Source organism: Gadus morhua, chromosome 3, assembly GCF_902167405.1.
Source record: "Gadus morhua chromosome 3, gadMor3.0, whole genome shotgun sequence".
NCBI classification, from domain to species: Eukaryota; Metazoa; Chordata; class Actinopteri; order Gadiformes; family Gadidae; genus Gadus; species Gadus morhua.
Window position 1 is genome coordinate 22687517 of NC_044050.1, and position 9479 is coordinate 22696995.

Genomic DNA, 9479 nt, shown 5'->3' on the forward strand with positions numbered 1-9479 from the left:
ATTTATTACAAAGGCATATAGTGATTCTTTAAATTACTAATGCAATTCAAATCTTAAATTGCACTTACAGTTTTCCATTGAAGTACATGAATGATTAAAAGGAAAAAAACAATCAGAAGTATACGGAAGAACCTTTCTTTATAGGTCCATGGGAAGAACAGCGAAAAAAATCACTGCGTGGCTACAGTGTAACTCCTTGGATTCACTGCAGGCGGCGGTAGCGGGGAAATGTTTTAGGTGGAACAGGCGCAAACGAGACCTATTTCCGGTTTCCGGTTATACCGCAGTGCGTTCAAGGGGTGAGTTATTATTGTGTTATTTTATGAACTTATTTGTGATACCTTCTTTATATTGCATTGTTATGGTAAGATTGATCGAGGCATTTTATATGATCCCGTTTATATGATCCAGTTCTATTGGAACAAAATGTGATGTGTTGAGAATTAAAAAGATAGAACTTAATGTGTGTCAAGTGAGCTAACCGCTGCTAGGCTAACACTGAATGAATGGGCAACGCCACCTCTCCGTTGGTTTTTAATGGTTTCACTACTCTATACAGTTGCCCTTTTATTACATGTTTGACACGAAATGTTTCGGGTTTTATTATGTTGTTCAAGAAATTTTAGGCTCGGATAGTCCAGGACTGGTCAGAATAAGTATTTCTGTACATGAATATGACTTTGTCTCCAGAGACCAGCCACCATGGATATCCGACCAAACCACACGATTTATATCAACAATATGAACGACAAAGTCAACAAGGATGGTGAGTTTCTTCATACTTTTTGTATAACATTGTCACCTCAAACAAGAGGATGTTCGAATTAACCCCCTCACGTCTTTGTATTGTTAACGGTTAATGAATGTGATGTCTGCTCTTTGTCCATCCAATACTGGAGAGCGGATTCTCAACCTGTTCTTTTTATCGTTCTTCAGAGCTGAAGCGGTCGCTCTACGCCCTGTTCTCTCAGTTCGGTCAGATCGTTGACATCGTTGCAATGAAGACGTCCAAGATGCGCGGCCAGGCCTTTGTTGTGTTCAAAGAGCTGGCCGCCTCGACCAACGCCCTGCGACAACTACAGGGCTTCCCCTTCTACAACAAACCCATGGTGAGTTCCGACCCCAACCGGTTTACAATGACGCCCGAGGCTGGACACACACACACACAGTCAGTCACACACACAGTCATACACTGGAGTGATTTATAATTAATGATCACGGCTATAGAAGCGATAGCTACACAAACGCCACAGCGCAAACGGTTGACCTGTCTCATTACCTGGTAAGCCAGGCTGTTACCATGTCTCACTACCTAGTTAGAAAGGCTGTTGACCTGTCTCACTACCTGGTGAGACGGGCTGTTGACCAGTCTCACTACCTGGTCAGCCAGGCTGTTACCATATCTCACTATCTGGTTAGATAGATATGTTAGAATGTCTCACTACCTGATAGGCTGTTGACCCGTCTCACTACCTGGTGGTTAGCCAGGCTGTTACCATGTCTCACTATCTAGTTAGAAAGGCTGTTACCATGTCGTACTACCTGGTGAGACGGGCTGTTGACCTGTCTCACTACCTGGTGAGACGGGCTGTTGAGCTGTCTCACTGCCTGGTTGGACAAAGCGTTGACCTGTCTGACTACACAGGGTATGATAGCCCGATCCAATGATCCTGATTGTATGTAATAGTGAAAGATAGTTTGCAACTCCAAACCGGGCTGATCCTTGGTTTCTGATCCCAGCAATAAAGGCTATTATGGAGTTTGGTTTCTTACTGTCCCCGTCCCTCTCTGCTCCCAGCGCATCCAGTATGCCAAGACCGACTCGGAGGTGATCGCAAAGATGAGGGGAACGTACGGAGACAAGGACAAGAAGAAGGACAAGAAGAAGAAGGGCCCTGAGGTGCTGACCAGCCTAGCCAAGAAGCCAGGGCCAGTGGTGAGTCCTCAGACCCACTGAACAGACATCGAAGACACCCCCTTTGTTTCAATGGGTTTGAATTTGCTCCCTCAACTAGTGGGAAAGCAAACTACTGAGAACACGCACTGTTGATTCCTAATGTAGGATCTTGTCTTCAGAGAAATGAGCTGTCTGTGTCAATGAAACGTTAGCACTCAGACCACATACCAAGCCCAACAACAGCATACTATGTAATGCCGTTAGATGTATATATAAGCAGTACACTTCTAGAGGTATGTAATGGGGATGAAAAGATGAACGACGCCCTTGGATTCAAACAATGTGATTTCTTGTTCCAGGCACTCACCCCGCAGACAAACAGCCCAGCTGCCCCGGTACGTCTCTCCTGATGGAGTATTTCTTCACTGCTCCTTCAGTTAGACCGAGTTTTAAACAATGCATTCAATATAAGTAAAACGTTACTGCTCCTATCTAGAAGAGCTTTCTTTAATTATAGTAATGGATCAATAAGAGCGTGGTATAGCGTATCGCCTGATGAGCGAGGTGTCATGCTGGCCTCGCCCTCATTCAGACCTCTAGTTTTACTCTCCTGGTCTCGACATGTGTGTGGAAGGGGTCTTGTTTTGGACCAGGTGAGTGGAAGCGGTCCTCTTTAGGACCAGGTGTCTGAAGAGCTCCTCTATTGGAGCAGGTGTGTTGACAGGTGTGTGATGTTTCTCCAGGTACCGGACAATCCTCCCAACTACATCCTGTTCCTTAGCAACCTGCCGGAGGAGACCAATGAAATGATGCTGTCCATGCTCTTCAACCAGTAAGTGCCGGTCTCATAAGTTGTTGCGTACTTTGTATTGGCTTATTGTATGGCTATGGACCAGGTGAGGGCTCTATAGAGGAGTGCTGCTGCCCGACCCTCTCCTGGGCAAGTATCCACAACTAGACACCAGGAACATGTTAGGGTTTGTGTGAATACCACTATCTTTCTAACCCTGGTCTGGGGAGGGAGACCAACCCTGGCCTGGTGTGTAGGTGTGTGCCTGTAGGGTGAATGATTCTCACGGTTCCCCTTCTGGTCCTCAGGTTCCCGGGGTTCAAGGAGGTGCGCTTGGTTCCGGGGAAACACGACATCGCCTTTGTGGAGTTTGAGGGCGAGGCTCTGGCGGGCGTGGCTAAAGACGCCCTGCAGGGCTTCAGGATCACCGCCACCTGCGCCATGAAGATCACCTACGCCAAGAAGTAGTTTCCTGTACCTCCCGCGGGAGAGAGGAGGGGGAGACTTTGGGAGGGGAGGGGAGGGGGGGGGGGGGTGCGAGAGAAGCTGAAAGGGTTCCTGGATTTCCGTTCAGATTTTTGTAAAAGTTGCGGATCGTCCTGGAGGTTTTTTTATTTTATTTGTATGGAGAGTCTTATTGTTGGACCATGAAAGGAGTTTGTTTTCTAATAAACAGTATTAAAAGACGTGCTGCCTCGTCTGTGGCCTGAGGGCAGGAGTTCCCCTGGGGATGATTGCCACCTTCAGTACCCTTTTACATGCAGAGGGTAACCCGGTCACGCTAGTTACTATCCAGTTGAGGGATTAAGAGGGTCTGGGGGTGTTACTGCTGGGAGTCCTGGTGGGTCTAGCGGTGTTCATACTGGTCAGTTGACACCACTAGACCAACCAGATCTGGGGCCGAGGTTTGGTGCTTCTTTGACCAATCAAAATAACAACCACAAGACAACTGTTACATTTAAATCTGTAATTACAAATCAAACTATTAGTATTCATAACGGGACAGCCACAAAAAAATATTCAGGAAGTATAGAGGAACCAGGAATAACTTCCTGCTCTTCAGGACGTCTTTTACAGGAACCGAACCAGGGATCACTACTTGCTCCTCAGGGAGTCCTGGGAATTGTTTTTGAGCTCTTCCGTTCCGCTGTCATCGGACCCGGCCGGGACGTAGTCGGAGTCATCGAACGCCTCATCACTGCTGTCATTAATGAAGCTATCTTCATACTCGTCCTCGTCTTCATCGTCCCCAGCCTGAGTGCTGGGTGCGGTCCTCGTGCTCCTCGCTGCAGACGGACAGACGGACCGGCAGGGAGACAGGCTTGACTTTGTTCTGAGGATTATTATGACCGTACATACAGGGAGCTCTGCTCCTGGTGTCTGTGCTGACGACGTACCTGCCCTCCTGGAGTGTTTGAATTCCTTACGGTGCAGTGGGTTTTTTCTGCCACACAAAAACACGAGGGAATCACATCAGGGCCTACGATGCACATTTCTACAGCACAGAGGTCCTACAGTAAAGCTTTGGTCCAACTTTACAGATGTCCTACAGTAAAGCTTTGGTCCAACTTTACAGATGTCCTACAGTAAAGATTTGGTCAAACTTTACAGATGACCAACAGTAAAGCTTTGGTCCAACTTTACTGATGTTTTACAGTAAAGCGTTGGTCCAACTTTACAGATGTCCTACAGTAAAGCTTGGGTCCCACTTTACAGATGTCCTACAGTAAAGATTTGATCCTACAGGAAACTGCTGTGGTCCTACAGTAAAGCTTTGGTCCAACTTTACAGATGTCATACAGTAAAGATTTGATCCTACACTAAACTGGTGTGGTCCTACAGTAAAGCTTTGGTCCAACTTTACAGATGTCATACAGTACAGTAAAGATTTGATCCTACAGTTATAATTTGGTCCAACAGTACAGATGTGGTCTGAGTCTGACAGTATCTCTCTGTACTGATGTGGTCAGTGCAGTGTCATACCGATAACAGTCGATGCCATAGGGACATTCGGGAAGGTCCACTTCCTCCTCAGGCTCCTCCTCTTCCTGTTGGTAGTCGTGGTCACCGGGGTGACAACACTCCTGAAAGTGCAGCGGGTTCTTCCTGAGAAAAACACATGAGGTCGGAGGTCAGGGCCACTTCACAGCTTCCTGTGGATCTGGGAGGCGTGGCCCATTCCCATGACAACGCAGGCGGGAAACTGATCAGTGATTGACATTTAAAACACCTTTGAATGCAACCAGGGGTTTACTTGGCGGTGTAACGGGGATAATCTGTATCTAAAGGCGCGTTCAAGGTCCTGGTGATAACGAGATGGCTCGCCAGCGACCGTTCATGTGAACTGCGTTCGGAAACTAAAAGTTCTTCACATCATGGTTTTTTTATCTGTAAAAAACAGTCAGAACTAAAGAGAACTTGGTAGGATCAGTTTCAAGTTCGCACGCCTTTATTTCCTTGGAGCCTATCACCTACCATCCTTTTGCTATTCTTTATGAGGAGCACATACAGTATTGCCACTGTATGGAAGGCTATACTTGCCCTTATCTAGAGCTGGTTTACCAGTACAACGTTTAAAACTGAGCAAAGACAATGCCAACCCACGGTTACGTCAATCAATAGTAAAGAATGTGATACGTTGGTTGATTCTTTTATATTGAGTAAAACTTTCATGTTCCTCCATTTTCACCCGTCACTAGTTAACAATACGTCACCAACTGCGCAACTCTGTTATCAAAATCTGGCCCCAGTTGCCAAACGGAAGTAGAATCTTCAGAGCGTCATGAGGTGTCGTTCACAAGAACTTTCCGACGTCACGAAAATTATTTCCATATTAAGTCCCAGGGATCTGAACGCGCCATGTTATTCAATCTGCTGGTAACGAAACGTGCTGACACACGGTTGCTAGGCGATAACAGGTGATGCAGCGAGGCCATCTGGAGGCGGAGTCTCACCTGTAGCACTCCGCCCCGTATGGACAGCGGGGTCTGGCGCTCCGGGAGGGGGCGTGGCCAGACCCCGCCCCTCCAGGGGCCGTGGACTTCCCGTCTGGTCTGACGTCACTTCTCGAAGCACCTTCATCACTCAGCCTACCGCAGTCCTCCTCCCCCGGGCTGTTGCTATGGTGACGTAGGGGCAGGTCCTTGTCCGTCTGAGTGTTCTAGAAGAAAGTCAGACACGGTAACTATGGCGATTACAACAGGAAACTGTTCAAAGGCTAAGCTACTCTTTCTCATTTGAATCAAAACTCTATTTCAAACAAATTAATGACACAGTTCTAATAAATATATATAGAATATTAATAATATAATGTTGATAGATAAACGTCATGCTCCTTTAAGACAAGGCTGTGCTGATTATAAAACACTGCGCTGGAGGTCACTGGGGTCACCCAACTGCATCGCCGCTCATCTTCCTCATCCGCTTCCTCCTGGGGGCTGAGCCCGAAGAGTCCTCATCTCCGGGGTCCTCCGAGCTGAAGCCGGCTTTGGGACGCTCAGCTCGGCCTCGTTTGGTCTTGTTTACTCTGGTCTCCTCCGAGCTGAGGCCCGCTCTGGTCTCCTCCGAGCTGAGGCCCGCTCTGGTCTCCTCCGAGCTGAGGCCCGCTCTGGTCTCCTCCGAGCTGAGGCCCGTTCTGGTCTCCTCCGAGCTGATGCCCGCTCTGGTCCCCTCCGAGCTGAGGCCCGCTCTGGTCTCCTCCGAGCTGAGGCCCGCTCGGGTCTCCACCGAGCTGAGGCCCGCTCTGGTCCCCTCCGAGCTGAGGCTCGCTCTGGGCAGCTCCGAGCTGAGGCCCGCTCTGGTCTCCTCCGAGCTGAGGCCCGCTCTGGTCTCCTCCGAGCTGAGGCCCGCTCTGGGCCCTTCAGCTCGGCTTCGTTTTCTCTTGTTAGCGGCTGGAACTGGCTGCTTGCTGCCGGCTCCTGATTGGCCTGTCAAAAAGAGAGAGCCTACTTGTATCCATAGCAACACACAAAGCAACATCCTGATGAGCTAAAACCAACCAACAGCAATACAATAAATTCTAATAACCAGTTATTATCACAAGACAAACCATTATAATAACCAGATTACCAAAATACATTATAATAATTAGCCGTTATTATTAAGGTTAAGGTTAATTTTTAGAGCCGATGGGTTGAGGAGTTGGGTGTAGTTGGGAGTTAGGAGAGGCCCTATGCTTACCTTCCAGAGCAGCCCCAGCTGTCATCCAGGCAGGTAACACTCTCTTGGGTTTAGCAAGGAAGCCCCGCCCACTCTGCTCCTATTGGCCCAATACAAACAACCTTCATTAAAGCTCCAGTGAGCCCAGTGTTTTCAGATTATTTATATATTATATAATGAAATTATATGATGACGCAAAGAGTACACTTCAGTGTATGAACCTTTTCTTGCTCGAGCTTCAGTGTCAACCGCCTAGTGGGCGGGGCATCTTGTGAGGGTGTGACTTCCTGTGTGGGCGGGGCATCACCCTCTGGACTGTGTGCAGCAGGAGGAGGGGTTCTACCGGTCAGTGCAGGAGGTGCCTGCTCGTGGCTACATCCAAGAGGAAGCGTCTCTTCATGTGGAGGAGAATCCCTCGCACCCGTGGGACCCTCATCTCCCTCCAGACCTCCGCTGGCACTGCGGCGACATCACAGAGGCCTCAGACAATGACATCACTCTCTGGGGCCTCCACACAAACATGACATCACACTCTTGGGGCCTCCCCACAAACATGACATCACACGCTTGGTGCCTCCACAGAAACATGACATCACACTCTTGGGGCCTCCACAGAAACATGACATCACACTCTTGGGGCCTCCACAGAAACATGACATCACACTCTTGGGGCCTCCACAGAAACATGACATCACACTCTTGGGGCCTCCACAGAAACATGACATCACACTCTTGGGGCCTCCACACAAACATGACATCACACGCTTGGGGCCTCCACACAAACATGACATCACACTCTTGGGGCCTCCACAGAAACATGACATCACACTCTTGGGGCCTCCACAGAAACATGACATCACACTCTTGGGGCCTCCACAGAAACATGACATCACACTCTTGGGGCCTCCACAGAAACATGACATCACACGCTTGGGGCCTCCACAGAAACATGACATCACACTCTTGGGGCCTCCACAGAAACATGACATCACACTCTTGGGGCCTCCACAGAAACATGACACCACACTCTGGGGCCACAGACACAAACATGACCGATGACATCACAAAAAAGGATACCAACACAGGAGAAGTAGGAGCAGCAGGAGGAGGTGCGGGGGAGGAGGAGACAAGGGGGAGGAAGTGAGGAGCGGGAGGTCGAGACGAGGAAGAGGTGAAGGGGAGGGGGAAGAGGTGAGGAGGAGGAGGAGGAGGAGGAGGAAGAGTAGGAGCTGAGCCAGAGCAGGAGGAGTACCTGGGCGTGAGGGGTTCTCCCCCCAGGGCCTCCACCCTGTATATGAAGCTCCCGGGCATCAGGGAGAAGAGCTCCCCGTGACGCAGCGGGTGCCAGCGCTCTCTCTCCAGGGGCTGCGGGCGCTCCAGGGCGCCGCCCTGCAGGCTGAAGCAGGGGTTGACGTGGACCTGCACCCACATCACAATGGCAGAGAGACCACACGCTATTCATTAATCATAGGAGAACCAGACATGGTATATAAGGTTATGTTAACTCCATGTTATGAGGTAATGTTAACTCCATGTTATGGGGTAATACCGGTTTCAGCCTGAGTCGTCCGTTCTGGTTCTCAAGGAGTCCATGTTGTCTGGACACCCTCTTGTCACTCACCTGGAACACACACACACGCACACACACACACACACACATTACAGCGACCTTTAGGGGCACCCCGTAGTAGACTAGGGGTGTGTGCAGGGGACCCTGTACAGATAGATATGATATAAAATATATATAATATATATATCCATGCTATACATATATATGGTATTATTTATATATATTTTATTATTCTATAAGTGAACTCACTCCAAGGAGGGGCCCCCGGCCCAGAACCGTCTCCCCCTCCGGCAGGTGGATGCGCCCCCCGCCGTCCAACCGGACAAGTTCATAACCCGCCATCCCGTACGGGTCAGCAGCCGTCAGCCCAGCTACTGCAACAGAAATATGTGTGTACATTTTCAGTGTTTGGTATTTCATATCTATTACAATACACAATACTAGGTTTAACGTCCAATTGCTTACTGTCCATGCCACAGCACTTTTCGTTTCAAACAATGATTACGTGGTAAAAGTTATTCACGCCTACCTTAGCGGTTGTGATCCCGATAAACTACAGTTAAGTTTAGTAGAAACCCTGGCGATAGTAGTCCAACAAACTTCCTACATGTCTCTCAAGAAGCTTCAGAAACCTCTGAGTTACGCTAATCCCTGCTGAAATAGCGGGACACTGAGCGGTTAGATGTACGGCATCAACCTGGACACATTACTTTCGTGCCCTAGACCACAAGTTAATCCAACATTTAGCTATTAAAACACATTTCTATGTGTGTACAGAATCCTAGCCATGAGGCGCCATTGTTGTGCGCATGCGCGACCAACGAGAAACCCAGTGACGTCACGCCTGTGTGGGTAAACAACATTTAAAAAGCATCAGCTGTGACAGGAAATAACTGAACGTGGGCATTTGGACGCGAGGTAGGCATCAGATCGCCTTTTTATCATTGAACGAGCATTAACGCTCATCCTCGTATCGTCCGTGTTTTTTATTTAAAGTGAACGTAACGTTTTAATCGACATGACGTGGGTTAAACCCTGAACTACGCTGTAGAGGGATTTGATTT

The 9479-nt window shown here is 48.7% G+C and overlaps 3 protein-coding genes across 5 annotated transcripts in view; 2 read left to right on the forward strand and 1 right to left on the reverse strand.

The window, feature by feature from the left end:
• Positions 1–12: 12 nt before the first annotated feature.
• On the forward strand, positions 13–3373 carry snrpb2 (small nuclear ribonucleoprotein polypeptide B2). The gene is made up of 7 exons (XM_030351018.1): positions 13–299; positions 691–766; positions 937–1109; positions 1799–1936; positions 2257–2292; positions 2641–2729; positions 2996–3373. Exons 2-7 carry the CDS (start codon positions 703–705, stop codon positions 3153–3155), a joined length of 660 nt encoding a protein of 219 aa, XP_030206878.1. The 5' UTR covers positions 13–299; positions 691–702; the 3' UTR covers positions 3156–3373.
• Positions 3374–3639: 266 nt separating this feature from the next.
• Positions 3640–9232, reverse strand: aplf (aprataxin and PNKP like factor). 2 transcript variants are annotated; one of them, XM_030350992.1, is made up of 11 exons: positions 8945–9232; positions 8665–8789; positions 8395–8466; positions 8098–8264; positions 7067–7304; positions 6867–6945; positions 6084–6613; positions 5642–5847; positions 4671–4793; positions 4085–4131; positions 3640–3973 (listed from the first exon to the last, which is right to left on the reverse strand). In XM_030350992.1, exons 2-11 carry the CDS (start codon positions 8755–8757, stop codon positions 3783–3785), a joined length of 1746 nt encoding a protein of 581 aa, XP_030206852.1. In that variant the 5' UTR covers positions 8758–8789; positions 8945–9232; the 3' UTR covers positions 3640–3782. The 2 variants fall into 2 exon arrangements, with proteins under 2 accessions (XP_030206852.1, XP_030206853.1); XM_030350993.1 differs by having other exon boundaries at positions 8665–8786; positions 8945–9224.
• Positions 9228–9479, forward strand: part of fbxo48 (F-box protein 48) — a 2613-nt gene continuing 2361 nt past the window's right edge. The window contains exon 1 of one of the 2 annotated variants that reach the window (XM_030351029.1): positions 9228–9333. The gene's annotated coding sequence lies outside the window, so the exon portion shown is untranslated. The remainder of the gene's footprint in view (positions 9334–9479) is intronic. The other variant, XM_030351030.1, reaches the window with a different exon arrangement.